The 24,728-nt window shown below is 44.9% G+C and overlaps 1 protein-coding gene across 1 annotated transcript in view; it reads left to right on the forward strand.

The window, feature by feature from the left end:
- Positions 1-24,240, forward strand: part of LOC114895887 (coiled-coil domain-containing protein 162-like) — a 40,811-nt gene extending 16,571 nt beyond the window's left edge. Inside the window, 10 exon segments of the mRNA XM_029223529.1 lie at positions 9,826-9,975; positions 10,577-10,630; positions 11,272-11,436; positions 13,607-13,696; positions 13,698-13,760; positions 14,007-14,138; positions 14,704-14,856; positions 16,053-16,262; positions 18,264-18,384; positions 24,044-24,240. Coding sequence (XP_029079362.1) covers positions 9,826-9,975; positions 10,577-10,630; positions 11,272-11,436; positions 13,607-13,696; positions 13,698-13,760; positions 14,007-14,138; positions 14,704-14,856; positions 16,053-16,262; positions 18,264-18,384; positions 24,044-24,240 — 1,335 coding nt within the window.
- The last annotated feature ends 488 nt before the right edge of the window (positions 24,241-24,728 follow it).

Raw genomic sequence — 24,728 nt, forward strand, 5'->3', positions numbered from 1 at the left:
TTGTAGTTTTGATTTGCATTTCTCTAATGATTAGTGATGTTGAGCATTCTTTCATGTGTTTGTTGGCAGTCTGTATATCTTCTTTGGAGAAATGTCTATTTAGCTCTTCTGCCCATTTTTGGATTGGGTTGTTTGTTTTTTTGTTATTAAGCTGCATGAGCTGCTTATAAATTTTGGAGATTAATCCTTTGTCATTTGCTTCATTTGCAAATATTTTCTCCCATTCTGAGGGTTGTCTTTTGGTCTTGTTTATGGTTTCCTTTGCTGCGCAAAAGCTTTGAAGTTTCATTAGGTCCCATTTGTTTATTTTTGTTTTTATTTCCATTTCTCTAGGAGGTGGGTCAAAAAGGATCTTGCTGTGATTTATGTCATAGAGTGTTCTGCCTATCTTTTTCTCTAAGAGTTTGATAGTTTCTGGCCTTGCATTTAGGTCTTTAATCCATTTTGAGCTTATTTTTGTGTATGGTGTTAGGGAGTGTTCTAATTTCATTCTTTTACATGTAGCTGTCCAGTTTTCCCAGCACCACTTATTGAAGAGGCCGTCCTTTCTCCACTGTACATTCCTGCCTCCTTTATCAAAGATAAGGTGACCATATGTGCATGGGTTTATCTCTGGGCTTTCTATCCTGTTCCATTGATCTATCTGTCTGTTTTTGTGCCAGTACCATACTGTCTTGATTACTGTAGCTTTGTAGTATAGTCTGAAGTCAGGGAGTCTGATTCCTCCAGCTCCGTTTTTCTTTCTCAAGATTGCTTTGGCTATTCGGGGTCTTTTGTGCTTCCATACAAATTGTGAAATTTTTTGTTCTAGTTCTGTGAAAAATGCCAGTGGTAGTTTGATAGGGATTGCATTGAATCTGTAGATTGCTTTGGGTAGTAGAGTCATTTTCACAATGTTGATTCTTCCAATCCAAGAACATGGTATATCTCTCCATCTATTTGTATCATCTTTAATTTCTTTCATCAGTGTCTTATACTTTTCTGCATACAGGTCTTTTGTCTCCTTAGGTAGGTTTATTCCTAGATATTTTATTCTTTTTGTTGCAATGGTAAATGGGAGTGTTTTCTTGATTTCACTTTCAGATTTTTCATCCTTAGTGTATAGGAATGCCAGAGATTTCTGTGCATTAATTTTGTATCCTGCTACTTTACCAGATTCATTGATTAGCTCTAGTAATTTCCTGGTAGCATCTTTAGGATTCTCTATGTATAGTATCACGTCATCTGCAAAGAGTGACAGCTTTACTTCTTCTTTTCCGATTTGGATTCCTTTTATTTCCTTTTCTTCTCTGATTGCTGTGGCTAAAACTTCCAAAACTATGTTGAATGAGAGTGGTGAGAGTGGGCAACCTTGTCTTGTTCCTGATCTTAGTGGAAATGCTTTCAGTTTTTCACCATTGAGGACGATGTTGGCTGTGGGTTTGTCATATATGGCCTTTATTATGTTCAGGAAAGTTCCCTCTATGCCTACTTTCTGGAGGGTTTTTATCATAAATGGGTGTTGAATTTTGTCAAAAGCTTTCTCTGCATCTATTGAGATGATCATATGGTTTTTCTCCTTCAATTTGTTAATATGGTGTATCACGTTGATTGATTTGCGTATATTGAAGAATCCTTGCATTCCTGGAATAAACCCCACTTGATCATGGTGTATGATCCGTTTAATGTGCTGTTGGATTCTGTTTGCTAGTATTTTGTTGAGGATTTTCGCATCTATGTTCATCAGTGATATTGGCCTGTAGTTTTCTTTCTTTGTGACATCCTTGTCTGGTTTTGGTATCAGGGTGATGGTGGCCTCGTAGAATGAGTTGGGGAGTGTTCCTCCCTCTGCTATATTTTGGAAGAGTTTGAGAAGGATAGGTGATAGCTCTTCTCTAAATGTTTGATAGAATTCGCCTGTGAAGCCATCTGGTCCTGGGCTTTTGCTTGTTGGAAGATTTTTAATCACAGTTTCAATTTCAGTGCTTGTGATTGGTCTGTTCATATTTTCTATTTCTTCCTGATTCAGTCTTGGCAGGTTGTGCCTTTTTAAGAATTTGTCCATTTCTTCCAGGTTGTCCATTTTATTGGCATAGAGTTTCTTGTAGTAATCTTTCATGATCTTTTGTATTTCTGCAGTGTCCGTTGTTACTTCTCCTTTTTCATTTCTAATTCTATTGATTTCAGTCTTCTCCCTTTTTTTCTTGATGAGTCTGGCTAATAGTTTATCAATTTTGTTTATCCTTTCAAAGAACCAGCTTTTAGTTTTATTGATCGTTGCTATCGTTTCCTTCATTTATTTCTGATCTGATTTTTATGATTTCTTTCCTTCTGGTAACTTTGGGGTTTTTTTGTTCTTCTTCCTCTAATTGCTTTAGGTGCAAGGTTAGGTTGTTTATTCGAGATGTTTCCTGTTTCTTAAGGTAGGATTGTATTGCTATAAACTTCCCTCTTAGAACTGCTTTTGCTGCATCCCATATATTTTGTGTCGTCGTGTCTCCATTGTCATTTGTTTCTGGGTATTTTTTGATTTCCTCTTTGATTTCTTCAGTGATCACTTCGTTATTAAGTAGTGTATTGTTTAGCCTCCATGTGTTTGTATTTTTTACAGATCTTTTCCTGTAATTGGTATCTAGTCTCATAGCGTTGTGGTCAGAAAAGATACTTGATACAATTTCAGTTTTCTTAAATTTACCAAGGCTTGATTTGTGACCCAAGATATGATCTATCCTGGAGAATGTTCCATGAGCACTTGAGAAAAATGTGTATTCTGTTGTTTTTGGATAGAATGTCCTATAAATATCAATTAAGTCCATCTTGTTTAATGTATCATTTAAAGCTTGTGTTTCCTTATTTATTTTCCTTTTGGATGATCTGTCCATGGGTGAAAGTGGGGTGTTAAAATTCCCTACTATGAATGTGTTACTGTCGATTTCCCCTTTTATGGCTGTTAGTATTTGCCTTATGTATGGAGGTGCTCCTATGTTGGGTGCATAAATATTTACAATTGTTATATCTTCTTCTTGGATCGATCCCTTAATCATTATGTACTGTCCTTCTTTGTCTCTTCTAATAGTCTTTATTTTAAAGTCTATTTTGTCTGATATGAGAATTGCTACTCCAGCTTTCTTTTGGTTTCCATTTGCATGAAATACCTTTTTCCATCCCCTTACTTTCAGTCTGTATGTGTCTCTAGGTCTGAAGTGGGTCTCTTGTAGACAGCAAATATATGCGTCTTGTTTTTGTATCCATTCAGCCAATCTGTGTCTTTTGGTGGGAGCATTTAGTCCATTTACATTTAAGGTAATTACCGATATGTATGTTCCCATTCCCATTTTCTTAATTGTTTTGGGTTCGTTAATGTAGGTCTTTTCCTTCTTTTGTGTTCCTTGCCTAGAGAAGTTCCTTTAGCAGTTGTTGTAGAGCTGGTTTGGTGGTGCTGAACTCTCTCAGCTTTTGCTTGTCTGTAAAGGTTTTAATTTCTCCATCAAATCTGAATGGGATCCTTGCTGGGTAGAGTAATCTTGGTTGCAGGTTTTTCTCCTTCATCACTTTAAATATATCCTGCCACTCCCTTCTGGCTTGCAGAGTTTCTGCTGAAAGATCAGCTGTTAACCTTATGGGGATTCCCTTGTGTGTTATTTGTTGTTTTTCCCTTGCTGCTTTTAATATGCTTTCTTTGTATTTAATTTTTGACAGTTTGATTAATATGTGTCTTGGCGTATTTCTCCTTGGATTTATCCTGTATGGGACTCTCTGTGCTTCCTGGACTTGATTAACTATTTCCTTTCCCATATTAGGGAAGTTTTCAACTATAATCTCTTCAAATATTTTCTCAGTCCCTTTCTTTTTCTCTTCTTCTTCTGGAACCCCTATAATTCGAATGTTGGTGCATTTAATGTTGTCCCAGAGGTCTCTGAGACTGTCCTCAGTTCTTTTCATTCTTTTTTCTTTATTAGTTATTTCCACTATTTTATCTTCCAGGTCACTTATCCGTTCTTCTGCCTCAGTTATTCTGCTATTGATCCCATCTAGAGTATTTTTCATTTCATTTATTGTGTTGTTCATCATTGTTTGTTTCATCTTTAGTTCTTCTAGGTCCTTGTTAAATGTTTCTTGCATTTTGTCTATTCTATTTCCAAGAGTTTGGATCATCTTTACTATCATTATTCTGAATTCTTTTTCAGGTAGACTGCCTATTTCCTCTTCATTTGTTAGGTCTGGTGGGTTTTTATCTTGCTCCTTCATCTGCTGTGTGTTTTTCTGTCTTTTCATTTTGCTTATCTTACTGTGTTTGGGGTCTCCTTTTTGCAGGCTGAAGGTTCGTAGTTCCTGTTGTTTTTAGTGTCTGTCCCCAGTGGCTAAGGTTGGTTCAGTGGGTTGTGTAGGCTTCCTGGTGGAGGGGACTAGTGCCTGTGTTCTGGTGGATGAGGCTGGATCTTGTCTTTCTGGTGGGCAGGTCCATGTCTGGTGGTGTGTTTTGGGGTGTCTGTAGACTTATTATGATTTTGGGCAGCCTCTCTGCTAATGGGTGGGGTTGTGTTCCTGTCTTGCTAGTTGTTTGGCATAGGATGTCCAGCACTGTAGCTTGCTGGTCGTTGAGTGAAGCTGGGTGCTGGTGTTGAGATGGAGATCTCTGGGAGATTTTCGCCATTTGATATTATGGGCAGCTGGGAGGCCTGTTGTGGACCAGTGTCCTGAAGTTGGCTCTCCCACCTCAGAGGCACAGCACTAACTCCTGGCTGCAGCACCAAGAGCCTTTCATCCACATGGCTCCTCAATTTTGGGATGATTCGTTGTCTATTCACGTATTCCACAGATGCAGGGTACATCAAGTTGATTGTGGAGCTTTAATCCGCTGCTTCTGAGGCTGCTGGGAGAGATTTCCCTTTCTCTTCTTTGTTCTCACAGCTCCCAGGGGCTCAGCTTTGGATTTGGCCCCGCCTCTGCGTGTAGGTCGCAGGAGGGCGTCTGTTCTTTGCTCAGACAGGACGGGGTTAAAGGAGCCGCTGATTCGGAGGCTCTGGCTCACTCAGGCCGGGGGTAGGGAGGGTCATGGAGTGCGGGGCGGGCCTGCGGCGGCAGAGGCCGGCGTGACATTGCCAGCCTGAGGTGCGCCGTGCGTTCTCCCGGGGGAGTTGTCCCTGGATCCCGGGACCGTGGCAGTGGCGGGCTGCACAGGCTCCCCGGAAGGGGGGTGTGGATAGTGACCTGTGTTCGCACACAGGCTTCTTGGTGGCGGCAGCAGCGGCCTTAGCGTCTCATGTCTGTCTCTGGGGTCCACACTTTTAGCCGCGGCTCGCGCCCGTCTCTGGAGCTCCTTTAAGCAGCGTTCTTAATCCCCTCTCCTCGTGCACCAGGAAATAAAGAGGGAAGAAAAAGTCTCTTGCCTCTTCGGCAGGTCCAGACTTTTCCCCAGACTCCCTCCCGGCTAGCCGCGGTGCACTAACATCCTGCAGGCTCCAGTCCTCTCCCGGCGCTCCGACTGAAGCCGGAGCCTCAGCTCCCAGCCCCGCCCGCCCCGGCGGGTGAGCAGACAAGCCTCTCGGCTGGTGAGTGCCGGTCGGCCCTGATCCTCTGTGCTGGAATCTCTCCGCTTTGCCCTCCGCACCCCTGTTGCTGTGCTCTCCTCCGCGGCGCCGAAGCTCCCCCCCTCCGCCACCCGCAGTCTCCGCCCGCGAAGGGGCTTCCTAGTGTGTGAACACTTTTCCTCCTTCACAGCTCCCTCCCGCTGGTGCAGGTCCCGTCCCTATCCTTTTGTCTCTGTTTATTTTTTTCTTTTGCCCTAACCAGGTACGTGGGGGGTTTATTTCCTTTTGGGAGGTCTGAGGTCTTCTGCCAGCGTTCAGTAGGTGTTCTGTAGGAGTTGTTCCACATGTAGATGTATTTCTGGTGTATCTGTGGGGAGGAAGGTGATCTCCGCGTCTTACTCTTCCGCCATCTTCCCGGAAGTCGATGAGATTAACCTGGGCCAAGTTTTAAAGCACAAGTCGGAGTTGGCCAGAGGAAGAAGGGCTGGGGAGGGAAGGCAGCAATCTAGGAAGGGAGTTATAGCAGAGTTCAGAGGAGGAGATTGTAAAGGTAGGCAGGGCCAGGTTCTGAATGGCCTTGTGTGTAATCCTTATGAGTTTGGATTTCATCCCAGAGTCAGTGGGAAGTCACTGAAGCATTTTGTCAGCAGAGGTAGGTTTTAGAAATATCGTCAAAACACCTTGTGTGTGCCTGATGTTAGATGGATTGTTGTGAGGGGCTCTGAGAGGAAGCAAACCACAGAAGCACAGTTTGCTCCCAGCAGGGTCAGACTTTTGCCATAACAAGGCCTGGCACCTACCATGCTTCACTCCAGGCTGGATCTCCAGAAGACTCCATGGGGCAATCTTGTGCTCTTCCAGCCAGTGCCACACAATATGGTTCAGGTTTAAGTGTTGGTGAAGAAATCAGCCCACTGGAGGGCACTGGGCCAACGGTCATGACTCTGGTTCTTATGCAACCCAGGCGCCTACCTTCGAGGGGAAGTTGGCAGATGAAGCCCCTTTGTGCTGCACTTTGACATCAAGCTGACTTTTAGTGACCTAGGAAGGCAGGGGTGAGTTGTAGAACAGCTTTTGAGAAACAAATTGCTCTCTGAGCTCATAAGACTTGCCAACAGAAGCACATAGGCTGTAGTCCCACAACAGATGCTGCTCAGGTGGCTCCAATGCTGCTTCTGGGAGGCCAAGTACCATCTGCAGAAGCAAAGTTCATCTGGAGAGAGGGACTGCTGGGAACTGGGAGTCTCCCTGCACCTCTCTGTCACCTGTCAGTCACTGCTGCCTGTCTGCCCCACTCAGACATGGTCCAGGTGCCCACTGCAGATGCTCTGGCAGGGCCCTTACTCCTCTCCCTGCCTTCCTCTCACCCCCTATATGCCATCGCCTTGAGCTGATCTTTCAGCCCAGTCTCCTGAAGCCTCAGCAGAGCCACTGAGGGAAGGGAGCAACATGATTTCTCTGGCTTCTGGAGATGCTCAAGGGGAGTCCTGGCTATTCTTACCTCTTTGGTGTAACACAGACTCATCCAAGGCTTCCTCCTTGGCTGGTTAAAATAGCATGCTGGCTAAGAGAGGGTGGCAGAGGGCCACGGTGGTTCAAGTCTGCATTTCTGTTTGTTTGGGATCCTATATCTGCAGTGGCTATGGAGGCATTAGTTTGAGAAGTGTTTGCCCTGTGGAGGCCCTGTTGGCATGCTCAAGTTTGGGCACTGCTGTCCAGGACAGAGAGGGGTGAGTCACTGTGGCTGACTCCAAGCACTGGGCCTGGCCCACCTGGATGAGGTCACCGGCCACACCTTGATGGCCCCAAATGTGGTCTCATGACTTCTCAAGGCTTCAGGCTTTCAACGCACTCAGTCTGGGAAGTGCTATCTTTGTCAATACTAATTCATGTAGCCTTGGCCCTTTCACCATAAAGAAGTCAAGGTCCAGGGGATGGAATCTTGGTGTCCTTTGCCTTGGTATCAGCAGTGGACTCTGGCTGTCCTACTGCTCACTTTCCAGGACCAGGATGGATTGCCCTCACCCACCTCCTCTGAGGGAACCCCTTGAGGAGGCCCTGGAGAGTGAGGGTGGGAGGCTGAGTGCCTCCCCTGACTGCCTGGCTCCTGCTCATAAAATCCCCCATGAGCAGAGGTTTTCATCTACTGTTTCCATTATGCATGTCTTGAGTGCATCCTGCCAAGCTGCTATAGTTGATAACCTTTACCAAAGCTTTACTATTTTTTAATTAGTATATACATTTTATTTAGGCATACATTTTTATATATAATTATTTTAATTATATATACATTTTATGATTATATTAGAAAATAGAAATATGATATATTAGAAAATACACTCATAATCTTACCCTCATTGATAGCCACTATTATTATTTTGGTCTTTCCTTCCAAATTTTATTTATAACTTTTAAAAATTCATGCACTTTTTTTTTAACAAAATAAGATTATTCTATATGCCTTTTTGTTGTAGTGTACTTTTTTCACTTGACTATATGTTATAAACATGTTTCCTTGTCAATAAACATACATCCACAGCACAGTTTTTGGTGGCTGTTTAGTGTTTCATCCTATAGATGAATAAGACGGATTCAACCTGTTTTCCATTATTAAGTACCTTAGATGGTTTCCATTTTTCTTTTCTATTGGAAGGGCTACTCTAAAGAACATCTGTTAACATATATTTTTGTGTATAACTTTTATTATTCTCTAAAAATAAATTCCTGGAAGAGGAGTTACTGGATCAAAGAGCATGAATATTTTAAAACCCTTTCACAGCCACTGCTAGTCTGCCCTCCAAAGTACTACACGGATTTCTCCTCCTATCAGCAGTGGTGAGCAAGCCACTTTCCTCACTCCATCAGTACTGGGTTTTTTATCAGTATTTGCCATCTCCGCTAGTTTGCCTGACCTGGCAAAGCGTGTCTGGGCCCTCTCTGGAGGTCAGTGGCACAGAGGTTGCACTGATAGGACAGTGTCACCAGGACAATCAAATCAGAGCCAGGGGAATCACCCCAGGCTGGAAGGAGAACCTAGTTTGTGCAGCAAACTTCCAGTGAGCCTAGAGCCGTCCAGACCCTGGAAGTGTCACAGATAAAGCTCATCAAGTGAGCAGGCTGAATCTTGGAGTGGCCCCATAGGACTGCCAGATACACACACAAACACACTCACTGATACCCGTTGAGGGACACATACAGACATATAGAGACCTATACAAACACTCACAGAGAGACATACACAGAGAGGTACAGACACACAGAGAAACACAGACATGCATTTATGAATATAGACACACACACACAAATGCACACAGACACACTCGCTGATACAGACACACAGAGACACACAAGCACTCCCATGGATGTGCAGGTCCTAGTCAGGTAGATCTGCCCTACCTTCCACATATTGGCTCCCATTTCTCTTGGAGTCTAAACCTAAGTCTGCCTTGGACGGTTGGACTTTTCCCCTGTTCCTTAAAGACCACCTCTTCAAAAAGGGTGCCCAGCAGCCTAGAGAAAGGGATGGAATGGGACTGCCTAGAGAGTGAGAACTATGGCCCTTTGACCAAGGCAAGAAGTGCCCCTGTCAGAGGCCCCACTTCAGAGGTCCGTCTGGCTCTGCTCCAGCCCCACCCTTCCCCACGGCCAAGGGGACGTGCCCACTCCAATCCCTGGCCTTCCTTCTGGACCGTGCTCCGGATACCTGGGCACTGGAATTCCTGGCCCTTCGCCAGATCATCCTCCCCAGAGAGAGAATGGGCCTCACCACCCGTGAGCACACCCTGGCCTGTGGGGTAGACAAGGACAGCTGTGCAGGGGTGTGGACAGCCAGGGTGTCTGCTTATATGCATGCAAGCCCCCCTCCCACCCGTGTGATGTGAGGTCAAAGGGAGGAAGCGAAGGGGGTCAAACTGTAAACTATGGGTTGGAGACTAGCTCTCCCTGACCATATCTCAGCATAGAACTCAGAGTAGTCCAAGGATGATAAAAATCAAACCTGGCCTCCCGAGTCCCTTTGAAGGTCTGTTTTTCAAAGTAGGAGAATTAAACATTTTCATTTTAATAGTTTGATTTATAACCTTTAAATATTTAGAACACTTAGACACGTGGAACGTGGGCATCCGTTTGTACTCTTGTCCCTGGCCCTGCAAATGTTAAGAGCAGACCTGAAAGAGAGACTTTCAAGGCTACAGAGCTGATGTTTTTCCATGGAGGAGAAATGGAAGTGGATCTGTGAGCCAAGGTAACATGTGCCTTGAGCTCTGGTGTGTTGGGGCTGCCTGGGGGAGCTGCTGTCAGAGATGCCCCTTTTCAGATCACTTTCAGGAAAGACCACCTCGAGACCTGCCTCCTTTCCCTGGGTTGTGATGTGATGGCCAGAGGATGCAGCAACTTCGAGAGCTACTCCATGTGTAAAGAGCATGTATTGGAGCATGCTAGGCAGAAGCTCTGCCAGAAAGAGCAAGTATGTTCCCAGACAGACAAGAAGTGCATTGGGGAAGGTGTGGGGAGGGAGGCCCAGGAATCACTCCAAAGAGGAAATAAAACACGGTGCAGTCTGGTGCAGGGAGGTGTTCTTTTGCAAGAATTGAGGGTAGATGGCCCTCTCCAAGGTTTTCTTCTCATTGGCTCATTTCCTTGGGCTCTGGTCTTCTCGGCTGGGAAGGTGATGGCCCCAGCAACACTAGGTTGTATGCTTTGGAGGGGTCTAGTGGGGAATATAAGAGGTAAGCAGTAAGGCAGCTGGCCCCCAGGGGAAGATCCATAGCTGACCTTCCCACCCTCAGCAAGCACAAGGGACTTTGTGCTGTTCCTGGTTCAGCAAAGAAGCTAGGATCCTTGAATAGACTCTGTCTTTAGGATGCACATCATGGGTCTCACTGATGAGACTTCCTTAAAATGAGATCCCGTCCTAAAGTTCAGTGGAGCAACAAGCACAGTCCTAGCTCCAGGTGGGGCCTGAGGATCTCAAAAAGAAGCACGAATAACACAGATAAGAGCTGTCTGGAGCATGGTGCACTGAATAAATATTTGAGTTTGGCTATGCACTGCTTTCTCCTCTTTAGGAATTAGACATTATACGAAGAGGTCAGAGGCCACCTGAAGACAAGGCTGGTCAGGTAGGTCAGTTATTACTAAAAAAGTTCTCCATTTCTCAAATCCACAATCTCAGCAGTAGTCAGACATGGGACATCCTGGTGTCATTTTCTTGTGCCCCTTCCTATAGAAATCCCATCAATGACTGGTCCACTGCAGAGACATCCAAGGAGTGTGCCTGTACTTTTTAAGCAATGAGGGCTTTTTTTTCCTTAGCTTTTTGGTGACTTTTGTTATTTTTTTATTGCTTTGTTTTTTCTTTCTGTTGTTTTTTTGGGAGGGGGTGTTTGTTTTCTTTTGAGGCCAATGTGCCTCCTGAGGAGGAGGTATATAGGCTAAGGTGTCATGGGGAGGCCAGTTTGGAAATGGAAGCCAAGACTGTTGAAGTATTTTCTCCAAAGTACTTAAGTAGCATCTCTTCTGGGTTCATTCATTCAGCAGCCATTTATCGAGCACCTACTATGTGTCTGGAACTGTTCTGGGACCCTTAAGCCAACTTTAGCTTCTTCTGCCCACACTTGCACAACAGGATATTCACCTTCTTCATTAAGTTCAAAGTAGAATACCAATTCAACATTGATATATTGATACAAAGGACTCTTTTTGCAGTGGCCATTTGGAATTCCTAAATTATTTTCCATTAAAACAAAATTTCTGCTACTAGATTGCAGAGCTCAGTTACAATATGATCATGGAAGTCACTGCTCTGACTCAACTCACGGATTGGGAGGAGGAGACTCTGGATCTCAAAAAGCAAATTCGAAAAGAAGTCCAAGAAGAATATGAAGCATTAGTTCAAGCTTTGTTTGTGACATGTTTGCACATCAAAGTAAGTGACCTGGGTCGGATGTCTGGGCAGTCCTGTGGGGACCCGGGTGTACCTGACCCCCGCGGCGGCTGTACGGAGAGATCAATAACAGAGTGGGCTTTGTGACAACAAGAGATTGTTGGGCCCAAGAGTTCTCCAGCTCCAGGCTTTCACTGCAGAGAATGAGTCAGCAATGAGTGGTCATTATTTTCCCAAAAGAGACACTGAATTTTAAATAACTTAGATATTTGCAGTTTTCCTCACTCTACTGCCATGTTGCCATCTGATTGCTGGTGAGGGAAGGGGGAGTGAGTTTCTTCTCCAAAACCCCAACAGTTTATGTCACTGTTTTGTCTATTGAATGACCATCCAAAACAGGAGAGGAGAGCACAGTGCCCTGGGCCAGGCCAAACCCCAGTGTAAGTGTAGGTAGCAACAGCCGCCTCCTGGAAGCTCACTGGGCAGATTCAGAATCTGAATCAGCTTTCAGAGATTTTACAACCTTCAAAATGCCCATCAGCCTTTCTCTCACATCTGGTGTCAGGGAGCTGCTGACCTGTCAGTAAAGGTCCACGCAGAAGAGGAGTGAGGGGGTTCCCATGTGCCCACAGCACTGTGGAAGCCTGTCACTGTCTTATGATGTCTGAGCAGCTGTAAGATGGAGACCCATGCCTAAAATGCGCTATTGTGGAGCCTGGTCCCCCTGCCCTACAAGTGAGAATTTCAGTACAAACCTACCACCCCCAAGTCCATGGCTTCCCCCAGACCTGCCCCCTTCTCTGCTATTAGATGTTCCCCAGAGCCAGCCCCATTTGGGTCCTTCCCTTACTCCCTTCTCCCAAAGGATTCCAGGGTGGTCCCTGGAGTTGGTCCATTGAGAGGAGTTTCCACTGATGCTCTGCCTTGGTCTGGTTATTCCAGAGAGGAATGGACCTTTCTCCTTACTGTGAAGTGTCCACAAAACACAAATGCTTACAAATATTAAGGTATCCAAACCGACACGCATTGGGCCTGGTGCTGCAGGAGAGAGGTGAGCAGACAGTGAAGTCTAGAATTTACTAAGCCATCTTTCAGGTGTCAAACTGCTGAAAAATTTCTTAGGTTCTTTTTAGTTTTTGCCGGATTCCTAGACGAAAAGGAAATTCTCCACTTCTCTCAGGCTCAGTTAGTTCCACAAGCCCCTGAAGGTAGGGAATCGCTGTTTTACCCCAGGGTCCCAAGAAGATGGTGAAGCTTTTGCTGTGTGGCCAGTAGCCAGGCTTCCTGCTGTGGCTCCCCGGCACTAACCTCCTGTTTCCTCTCCCGGGAAGTGGTTCAGAGGTGAAAGGATATCCCACAGCCACCCCTCACCCAAGGATGCTGGGTCTCCAAGTTGTACTTACTGATGAGCAAGCTATTTCACCATAAGCTGTTAGCCATAGACATTCAGAACGGGCTGTTTCACAATGAGATTTCTGTTGGAGCCTAAAGAGGAAGGCAGCCAGCTTGATTCCTTCCTCTAATTTATCTATTTTTATTTTATTTTATTTTATTTTTATTTATTTATTATTATATTTTTTTGCAGTACGCGGGCTTCTCACTGTTGTGGCCTCTCCCGTTGCGGAGCACAGGTTCCAGACGCGCAGGCTCAGCGGCCATGGCTCACGGGCCCAGCCGCTCCGCGGCATGTGGGATCCTCCCAGACCGGGGCACGAACCCATGTCCCCTGCATCGGCAGGCAGACTCTCAACCACTGCGCCACCAGGGAAGCCCTTAATTTATCTATCTTTAATGGAGTTCCTTGTTAGTGGCTCATGGACAGTGTCTTACCTGGTCAGGTTCTTCTGGGTCAAACTGATAGCAAAACTCCCTAGGTTCAAATTCCCAAGTAACCCTTTGTGTATGGGGCGGTGCGGGGGGGCGGTGGCTGGGGGGTGGTTTGGTTTTCTGCCTGTGACCTCCCATTCTTCTACCTGCTCAGCTTGTCTTGGCCTCTGACAACCACAGGCTCTGAGATGTGCGGGTGATGAAGCCCTGCCGGTTGAAGACAACACTAAAGGGGCCGCTAGTGAGGCTTCCAGACAATACCCGATGGAGTAATTGTCTGGGTGGATGTTGCTTTAATGTGATATCATTTCTGAAAGTTGGGTTTTAGGGGGCAAAGTGACTCTTCCTCGGCTGACCTTCCTGAACTTGAGCCTGCAATTTGCAGAAGCTGGATGAGAATCAGCTTAATTTGATCCAGAAAGTGTGTGAGCTCATCGGTGAAGTAAGAACAGAAGGGACTGACAATACGAAAGAAAGGCCTAAAGAAGAAATGGGGATCCACCAGACCTGACGAAGAAATGAAAGAAAATCCAGCCATAGTATGTGATCTCATTTTGAGTGGGGTATCAGCATTTCATCCTAGCGTCTGACCCCACTGCTCACTCTGTTTGCATTCCTGTCCTGTTTCCCTGAGAAATCCTTGTGTCAGGCATTTAAAAAGGGCACTGGGTCTCACTGCACAATTGTCTCATCTTCTGGAAGGCATGTTTCTGATGTCAGGATTCATGTCCTTCCTGAGAAAAGTGCTGGGGGCAGCCTTTTCTGAAAGTGAGCCTTCTAAGCAGGAGCAGCTGCTGGCCTTGGAGCAGGACGACTGCAGCCTGGCCGCCCTGGTGTGCAAAATGAGAAGCCTGGGCCACTGGAGGCTGGCGGTGCAGCAGGCGCACTTCCGGGGCCAGCTGAGCAGGGCTGAGAAGGTGAGAGCGCTGGGGGAGGGAGGCCCGGCCCAGCAGGGGGAGGGGGTGGCACTGGCCTCCTTGGCTGCAGCTGCTGTGCTGGTGTCAGGTAGCAAGTTTTCCTGGGAACGTGCAAGAGCAGAGCCTGGGGAGAAATAGGAAAGAGCCAGAAGCAAATGGCAAAGAAGCAAATGAGAGAACAGATCAGAGTTTAGCACAAGGGAAGGGAAAAGATGGAGCGGGCAAGCTTTGTCAAAACACTGCAAATCCTTGAGTTTCAAGCATGATGATCTGAGGAAAATGAAGGAACAATAAGTGGAAAATCTGCTTTAAGGAAAATTGAAACCAGAGCACATATCAATAGTGGTTTGGAAACTTTTACTTACTGTTTCTGAAAGTCTTTATTTACTCTGATCTGTCACACTGTTCTTAACTGAAATCAAGGAAGCAGTGGCCAGCAGGAGCTGTGTTCTACCAGAAATTTTAAAGAACGATGGATGATGAAGTGGTTTAGAGACTGCTTGGGAAGCTGAAAATACGGAAAGGAAACTTATATCCTACCTTACTGTGTTTGGGATGTTCACAGGAAGCTATGCAAAGTAAAAAAGAGTGTTTGAACATCAAACTAATGGCAGAACAAGAAGTGCTTTTATTTTGTCAACAGCTATTGGCTCTAAGGCAGGCCCTGGCCAGGGCTCAGGCAGACAACGTGAGTATATGCAAGTAGCAGGAGAGCCAGGTGTCTGAGCTCAGAACCCCTCTTCCTCCCTCTCTTTGAACACGCTCTGGCGACCATACGTGGCACTGCGTTGCCTGTAGCAGTCACCAGAGGAGCAGTGTGAAGCCAAGTAGACGGCACTACTGGTGAAAGATGGCCTGGACCCTGGCTTCCCTTCTGCCTTCTTTCCAGCCCAGAAACCAGGGGCAGTGGCCAAAAGGCTTTTGTTCTTATTTATATTTGGCTAAGATGGTGAAATATAGCTCATAACTAAGATTGTTCTGTGTGTTTCTGAGGATCTTTTTTACCCAGAGGGTATCTTGGGGTCTGGGTCTCTGCCTCTAACACATTCCTTTCACGCTCCAAGCATGTTTTCCATGAGTGTGGCCCCGCCATCAGCGTTATGCCCCAAGCAGAGAGTCTTGGTTTCCTTTCCTGATGACCCACACTAAGTCTTAATTTCAGAAGTTACTGCTGCTCTATAGGGACTGGCACCAAAATAAAGGCTTTTTAAGTCTAAGCTCTTAATAACTGTGCCAACCCTCTGAGCATGAATGAAACAGAGACCCTACGTTTAGAGAGAGAACAGCTGAGTTCAAATAACAGCCTAGGAAAGCTGGGCATATTTTAAAACATAAAACATAACTTGTTCCTTTTGGACCCTAATTCTTCCATTATTGTGTGCCAGTGAGTTATGATGTATAATTATATAAAGTCACCCTACAAATATTAATCATCATTATTAATATTATAATTAAGGATCGACCTTCTAGTGACTGTTGATTAGAAAAATTTCAGAACAGAACCAATTATTACTACTCTTTTCCTTTTCCAACCATCTAGAATCTGGCTTCCTCAGGGCTATTTTTGAAATCGAAACAGAGACAAGATTAGCACCTCCCTTCCCCACTCACTGTACGTATTGCATCACCCTGTGTCTCCAGGTTCAGCCCTTCCATTGCTATTGCGTGATAAAGGCGGGGTGACAGGGCAAATGCAGTTTGTGGTAGACATGACTATTTGGTCTTGCTACTGGCTGGCACAGGACAGGATAGAGCAGCTGGGCTGTGGTACCCTGAGCCCAGTAATACTTCACACAGTTCTGCCCCTGGGCGCTAATGGAGGGGACAGTTGTGTTGGCCAACCTCTCATCCCCTGCCCTCTGCTGAGAAGAAAGACTCTGTGCCTTTATTTCCTTTGGCCTTTTCCTGCCATAGGCGCAATTGCTGAAAGAATTAGAACACAGAGTGACCCAGGAAGCTCTCCACCGGCAGCAGGTGGATTTAATGAAAACCTCTAGCATGGAGAAGCTTTTGGAGGATGTGGAGCAAAAAGAACAGCACCTGCAGCTCCTTACTGAAGAGGCCAAGATGACTTCTAAACTGGGCCAGCTCCAGCAGTAGAAAATTCAGAGAGAACTCTGACAGGTAACTCCAGTGAGAGGTAGTAAATCAGGGTGTACCAGCCACAGCTGTTTGATTCTTCCCCTGTCTTTTCCATGCCTCTCATGCCTCCACAGCGGTGTTCCTCACCTTTGGCACTCCCAGGAACAGCAGGGAAATGGAAATATCTATACCTGGGTGATTGTTCAGGCTGCTTGTGACAAAAGATGATGGCTTGACTGCCACGAGGCCCAGAATCTTGGTGTCTTTGTAAGCCACTTGAAAAACATATTTCTACCTGGCTCTAATCTTTGAACTAGGAGGGATCTTTTGGAAAATCCCGACAAATAATCTGGAAAAGCAGCAAGTATTATGGAAGCTATTATAAGGGAATTTTATTCATGGTGTTTCTGGAACTGCAGAAATAAAAAAGGAAAGGCAAAGTGGTTTCCAGACCCAATATGTTATTCTTAAATATACCCCACAGTTGGGGCTTCCCTGGTGGCACAGTGGTTGGGAGTCCGCCTGCCGATGCAGGGGACACGGGTTCGTGCCCCGGTCCGGGAAGATCCCACATCCCGCGGAGCGGCTGGGTGCGTAAGCCATGGCCGCTGAGCCTGCGCGTCCGGAGCCTGTGCTCCGCAACGGGAGAGGCCACAACAGTGAGAGGCCCGCGTACCGCAAAAAAAAAAAAAAAAATAACCCACAGCAAAAAAAAAAAAAAGGGAGGAAATAATATAGTGTACATGCGGACTAATGCAAGTCCCAACAAAGGAGACCACAGAATGAAATTCAACACAAAGGGAAAAAAACAAAAACAAAAAAAACTGAGCACCTTCTGGGGTCGGTACTTCACACATATTCATTGAATGAATAAGTCAGTTAATTCACCAGAGATATTAGGAAACAGAAATCAGAAGTTTAAATTAAATGATTGCAAGTGTTTCAAGTGCTCAAGGAGATCAGTAAGGAGAATTTTACAAAAATAAATGACAAAAAAAAGGATAAAAAATGTATCCTCTCACAGTTCAGGAGGCCAGAGTCTGAAATCAAGGTGTGGGTCCCTACAGGAGGCTCTGGCAGGACCTGTTCCATGGCTCTCCTAGCTGCTGGGGGCTGCCTGCCATCCCCCGCGTCCCTCCGCGTGCAGCTACAGCTCTTCAGTCCTGGCCGCCTTCCCTGTCTCTCTCTCTCTCCCTGTGTTTATACTTGCTTCACTTTTTGTAAGGTCATCAACATTGGATTTAGGGCCCACCCTTTAATCCAGTATGACTTCATCTTAACTTAATCACATCTACAAAGACTCTATTTTCCAAATAAAGTCACATTTTGAGGTTCCAGATGGACACTTTGTGGGGGACACTATTCAACCCATTACACTATTACTTTTTTTTATAATTAAAAACAATTAGGAGATGATAAAATAAATTAAAAAAGAAAAAAATGCCTGTGATCTATGCAGATGAGGCACGCTCTGGACCTAGCGACTCTCTGGCCAGGGGACTCTGGGTAAGGGTTGCAAGGGGAGAGCAAACACAAAGTTAGCCTCTGGTTGTGGGCCCTGTGTCAGGCCTGGGGACAGTGCTCAGAGCATTCCCTGCACATGATGAGTTGAACTCAGCACAGAGATCTGGAAGAGAGATCACCTCTTTGCTTGAAGCCATCCCGGGGCTCCCACAGGTTCTTGGGGTAGATGCATGGCTTGGCCTACAAGGTGAACTTGTTCCTCCCCCCTCCCCACTTCCCCTCTAATAAAATAAACATAAAAGATATGACTTTTGTGAGTAAACTTCTGGCTATTATAAGGTAATAAAGGGTTCCAAGGGCTGCCTCTGTCCCTCTCTGATTAAGTTCTTGGCCTTCCTGGAGCTCCTGATTTTCAGAAGGCTGAGTTCAGCCTGACCAGGATTTCATGAAGACTTGTATTCCTGGGGTAGCCTGGGACCCACACTCTCCATAGTAATACCCCTAACCCACCCCTCACAGTGAACTGACGAAAGTGTGCACCAAGAAGCATCTCTGCTTCCCAAGCACTTTTCCCTTCAGATGAGAAGCCGGCTTGCCCACGAGCGTAGCATGGAGCTGGACGCTTTCCAGTGGATGGAAGAGCTACAAAGTCAGCTTAGTGACACTGAGAGATCCTCCGCCCAGAGGAGCTCACCAGGCGGTAAGGATACCCTTTCTCTCTCTAAGCTCTCAGGGTCCAGGGTTGGGATTGAAGGAGGGCCCCAGGGACTAACGATAACAAACCAGTGGTTATTGAGTGGGTGCTCCATGTTTGTTGAATGAATGAATAAACCTTCATCCTCAATTGCAGTCAGAACTTTCTACTTCAGTCCACCTTGGAGTACTGATAGGCTATACTAAAAAGTTTCAGTCATAAAAACTGGTTCCAGTTGAAATATGTCAACTAAAGAACATTGTGTAGTTCACTAGATTTTGAAGCATCGTAACACCTTGGTCCTATAGAGGAGTAGAGTTTGCCACCCTAATATGTCTCTTCAGCATATTGTTTTAAGCTGGTTGTCTCTGAGAAAAAGCAGACATCGGAAAGAAGTTGCCCTTTTGTAAAAAATGTTTACAGTTGTAAGGGTATCTCCCTCTTCAGTACGAGGAAGAGGAGGATGACCAAGTCTCTAGAAATTTATCTATGGAAAAGACAAATCTGTGTAACAGTCTTACCCTGGTTTATTGTGCTTTTCCTGGTAACCTGCCATAGCTGACTTTCCCCCATCCTCATCAGCCTCTTCTGTCTTCAGCTGAGGATGGCATTTAAGTTGAGGGCTTCGGTAACGTTGGCAAGTAACTCAGCTTTCCTCAGTCTCTCCCATGTATACATGTTATTAAACTTTTGTCTGATTTTCTCGTGTTAATCCATCTCATGTCAATTCAATTCTTAGACCAGCCAGAACCTAGAAGGGTAGAGGAAAATTTCTTCCTCCCCGATAGGATATTAATGACCACATTTCTCGGATGTTATTCAGAAAGTACATCATGATTCTTGGGTCCTAGGGGCTTGAGGAGTATTATGGAAATGGCAATCAAAACAGCACTCTGGACAGTGCAGCCAGCAAATAGCAAAGAGGCCAGACTCCGGGATGTCTCTAAACTAACTTCTTCCCCTATAAGATGAGGACTAAATAAATTCCAAGTTCTCTTCTAGATCTATCAAAAATATTACCCAATCAGTAGCCACGATCAGCCTATTGTTAAGGTCAGCCAAGCTCCTCCTTTCTGTTCCATAGCATAGATGGTGGGTGAGGGTATGGACTTTGGGGTAAGACAGCCAAGGTTCAAATCCTTCCTCTGTCACTGCTAGCTGTGTGACCTTGGACAGGTTAATTCACCTCTCTGAAGAATACCCACCTCAAAGGTATATTCTGAGGACTCAGTGAAACAATGTGTGTCTGCCACAGAGTGTAGTAGCACTAGGTCACTGAGCAAATGTTGGTTATTACACTTGCATATATGTGTGTCCTCCTTTATGTGTTTCCTTTTGGCTACTTATAGTGTGAATGATGTGAGAAAACATAGCCTGTCAGAGGCAGAAAGATTCTTTTCAAAGGTCAAGATAGTTTGGGTTTTCTGAGAACAAGGCTGGGCTTGTTGGGAAAGCCCCAGGGTGCTCCTGCCTGCCAGTGCCTGCTGCCTGGGCCCTGACCGTGGGGCTGGCGTCCCCCACCCCAGCCCAGGTCCAGAGAGGAAGCAAATCAAGAGCGCCCAAGGGCCCTATTTTGACCACCCACCCTGAGTGGTTCTGTCCTTGCACTCTCCTCTCCACTCTCGCTGGGGTTTTTTGTTTCTCCCTTTCCCCTCTGCCTCCAGCCCAGCCAAGCATCTTTTAAATTCCTTTCTGAGTTAACATGTCCTCTCAAACTGCCATCTGTGTCCTCTAAGACCTGCACATTTACAAAGAAGGACCAGAGTGGGGCAGGAGGCAGGTGGGGGGAACCCTAATTCCCAAGACTGGGGACGCGGCAGGAGTAAAAGAGAAGCCTCTCTTTCAGGAAGCAGAGGTAGAAGTTACTCCCAAGTCTCAGCCCCTATCTGTCTCCTTCTGCAGCGATGGGAGCGGGTTTGCTTAGGACTTTCTACATGTTGTCTACTGAAGAAAAATGCACAACCTAAAAGCTGCAAATTAAGTTTTACTTGGGGAGCTTACTAAGGACTGTAGCCCAGGAGACAGCCTCTCAGATAGCTCTGAGGAACTGCTCTGAAGAGGTAGAGAAGGATCCAGGATATAGAGGAGTTTTGCTGAAAAACAAACCATGTGGTTGAACATCATAAGATTACTGCTAATCACAAAAAAATCAAGTTAATGATTTTAGTGCTTTTCTATGTATGGGAAGATGCAAGAGTCTGGGCTCATTGAAATTATTCCCTAGGTATGCATCTTAACCATCTAGGGCCAGCTTCCAGAGCACAGAATGTTTCCTGTTTTTCTCCATCCTAAATTCCCCTCAGGGCACACTGAGGGGAGCAGAACTGCAGTAGCTGATGGCTTGATGGCAGGCAACATTCTTCATTTACTGGAATGGCAGGCAACATTCCCTTTCCAGAGTGTAGATTCATCAGAGGTCATACCTGTCTAAATTTAGTACCAAGCACTAGAGGACAGCCAGATATTACCTATACTATTGGTGCTAAAAGGTAAAAGTCAGCCATTACCACTCCTTCCTCAGATGTCTAGCCAGAAGCGTGAGGTGACCCAGGTCTCTCTCCTTTCTGTAGAGGTGGTCACAGCAGCCTCCCTGCTTCCCAGCAGAAGCAGAATTAAGGGGCAAGTTCTCTTTACTTAGCATTAACATGGATTCCCCTTAGGATCTTGTAACTCCTGAGAAATTACAATTTGTTCTAGTTCAGTTACTCTCAAAATGCTTAAGGAAAAAAATGAAATCAATTGGCTCACAAAACTGAAATGTTCAGAGATGGATTGGCTTAAGCTGGCTTGATCAAGGTTTATTTTTATTTTTTGAATTTTTATTGATTTACAATGTTGTGTTAGTTTCTGGTGTACAGCAAATTGATTCAGATATATACATATATATATATACATATGTGTATATATATATTCTTTTTCATATTCTTTTGCTTTAGTTTATTACAAGATATTGAATATAGTTCCCTGTGTTATACAGTAGGACTTCTTTGTTTATCTATTTTATATACAGTAGTTAGTATCTACTAATCTCAAACTCCTAATTTACCCCTCCCCCGCCACCTTTCCCCTTTGGCAAGCAGAAATTTGTTTTCTACGTCTGTGGGTCTATTTCTGGTTTGTAAAGAAGTTCATTTGTATCATATTTTAGATTCCATATATAAGTGATATCATATTTGTCTTTGACTTACTTCACTTAGTATGATAATCTCTAGGTCCATCTACGTTGCTGCAAATGGCTATATTTCATCCTTTTTTAATAGCTGAGTAGTATTTCATTGTGCATGTGTGTGTGTGTGTGTGTGCGTGTGTATCTCACATCTTCTTTATCCATTCATCTGTTGATGGACATTTAGGTTGCTTCCACGTCTTCTCTATTGTAAATAGTGCTGCTATGAACGTTGGGGTGCATGTGTCTTTTCAAATTATAGTTTTCTCTGGATATATGCCCAGGAGTGGAATTGCTGGATCATATGGCAACTATTTTTTAGCTTTTTAAGGATCTTCCATACTGTTTTCTATACTGGCTGTACCAATTTACATTCCCACCAACAGTGTAGAAGGGCTCCCTTTTCTCCACACGCTCTCCAGCATTTATTATTTGTAGACTTTTTGATGGTGGCCATTCTGACTGGTATGAGGTGATACCTCGTAGTTTTGATTTGCATTTTTCTAATAATTAGCCATGTTGAGTATCTTTTCATGTGCCTGCTGGCCATCTGTACGTCTTCTTTGGAGAAATGTCTATTTAAGTCTTCTGCCCATTTTTTGATTGGGTTGGGTTATTTTTGTTTGTTTGTTTTTTGTTTTTTTTTGCGGTACACGGGCCTCTCACTGTTGTGGCCTCTCCCGTTGCGGAGCACAGGCTCCAGACGCGCAGGCTCAGCGGCCATGGCTCACGGGCCCAGCCGCTCCGCGGCATGTGGGATCTTCCTGGACCGGGGCACGAACCCGTGTCCCCTGCATCGGCAGGCGGACTCTCAACCACTGCGCCACCAGGGAAGCCCTGGGTTGTTTTTTTGTTATTGAGTTGTATGAGCTGTTTGTACATTTTGGAAATTAAGCCCTTGTCAATCGCATCGTTTGCAAATATTTTCTCCCAGTCCGTAGGTTGTCTTTTTGTTTTGTTTATGGTTTCCTTTGCTGTGCAAAAGCTTAAAGTTTGATTAGGTCCCATTTGTTTATTTTTGCTTTTATTTCTATTGCCTTGGGAGTCTGACCTAAGAAAACATTACTACAATTTATGTCAGAGAATGTTCGGCTATGTTCTCTTCTAGGAGTTTAATGTTGTCATATCTTATATTTAAGTCTTTAAGCCATTTTGAGTTTATTTTTGTGCATGGTGTAAGGGAGTGTTCTAATAACTTCATTGATTTACATGTAGCTGCCCAGCTCTCCCACCACTTGCTGAAAAGACTGTCTTTTCTCCATTGTATATTCTTGCCTCCTTTGTCAAAGATTAATTGATCATAGATGTGTGGGTTTATTTCTGGGCTCTCTATTCCATTCCATTGATCCATATGGGTGCGATCAAGGTTTGAACTATTTCTTGAGGACTGATTTCTCTCTGCATCTCTGGGCCCTGAGCCGTCTGAGAGCGGACAGGAAGTGGAGCCCCTTGGGAAGCAAGATGGCTGCCACCCCTGTAGCTTCCATCCTCTGTTCAAGCTCGCATGGCAGGAATGGGGTGTGGAGAAGGGACAGTTAAAAGCAATCGAGCTCTGACTAGGCTGACTCAGGTCATGTGACCAATTTTGAACAAATCACTGAAGCCAGAGACTGAGATGCCTGGTAGGCTTAGGCCCAGCTCACATGTTCTCCCCTGGAGCCAAGGGTAGGGTCAGCTCACTCTCTCCTCCTCTTCACAGCAGCTATTTTATTTTATTTCATTTATTTTTAATTGAAGTATAGTTGATTTGCAGTATCATATTAGATTCAGGTGTACAACATAGTGATTCAATGTGTTTATAGATTATATTCTATTTAAAGTTATTATAATGCAGCAACTATTTTAAATCTTCCTGGTGTCTTCAGACTTTCAGACACTGTCCTCCTCCCGTATCAGATGGGAACTCCCTCTACTTCTTGTCCCCAGCCTACCTACATCTATACTCAGCTGCTTCTCCTTCCCTCCTGTTAAAATGGAAAAGGTGCCCCCTTTCTTCCTTGGGACAATTGCTGTTAACAGCATCCCATGGGCTTCTGTCTTCTCAGGGGTCTTGAGCTAATCTTTGTCTGCTTCCTCTCTACACACTCATGTTTCCCACACATCTATCCTTCTGATCTTATAACCAACAATGACTTGTTGAGCATGTATGTGCCATCATCATAAAATCCACCATAAAATAAAATTAACATCTAACCAGTTGAGCCAGAAATCTGAGAGCTATTCTTCCTCACCCTGTAAATCTAATTAATTACCAAGTCCTATTAATGTGAGTATCTCAGTCTGTCCACTTCTACCCACAAGTCCAAGTAACCCATCATCTCTTTCTCTTTCACTTGGTCATGGACCCTCAGGCAAAAGACTCCATCCAGGTTTTGACATCTTCACTCAGAACTGATGAAGCTGGATCAGAGGCCCATTTTAAGCTCTAAAATTTTATGAATTAAATCTAGGCCTGTACATTGTAACCAGAGATACAATTTAACATTTTTCACATTATAGGCCTTATATCCCTGGCTCACTACTCCCTAAGTTCTGCTTCCACATCATCCAGATACAGCCAGCAACACCTTTTAAAGACTCATCTCATGGGCAGTAAAATAACAAGAAGGATTCAAAGGCCAAAGACTGTAAGTAATGATAAATTTGATTATGTATATGAAACAATGAAAAATGTAAATATGAAATTATGGATTTAGGGTCACTTCAAACTTACATTAAAAAATTGTGTATCAGGGGCTTCCCTGGTGGCGCAGTGGTTGAGAGTCCGCCTGCCGATGCAGGGGATACGGGTTCGTGCCCCGGTCCAGGAAGATCCCACATGCCGCGGAGCGGCTGGGCCTGTGAGCCATGGCCGCTGAGCCTGAGCGTCCGGAGCCTGTGCTCTGCAACGGGAGAGGCCACAACAGTGAGAGGCCTGCGTACCAGAAAAAAAAAAAATTGTGTATCAGGACCTTATCTCAGTGGTTGGGTCTTAGAAAATAAAATTCTGGATTTCTCACAAAGGGAATTTGTCCATGAATTGTTGCTGAATCAGTGTGTTTATGTGGGAAGGAGGGTCTAGGGCTTCCTACTCTGCCATCTTGATGACATCACTCCTCAGTAATAAAATTCTGATGTTGAAACAATTAAGTCCAAAAGCTCTCACTCAATTACAATTCAGTAAATGGGTATGAAAGTCAGTACC

The sequence above is a fragment of the Monodon monoceros genome, unplaced genomic scaffold (genome assembly GCF_005190385.1).
Source record: "Monodon monoceros isolate NGI ecotype Baffin Bay Population unplaced genomic scaffold, NGI_Narwhal_1 Super_Scaffold_15, whole genome shotgun sequence".
In the NCBI taxonomy this organism is placed as follows: domain Eukaryota; kingdom Metazoa; phylum Chordata; class Mammalia; order Artiodactyla; family Monodontidae; genus Monodon; species Monodon monoceros.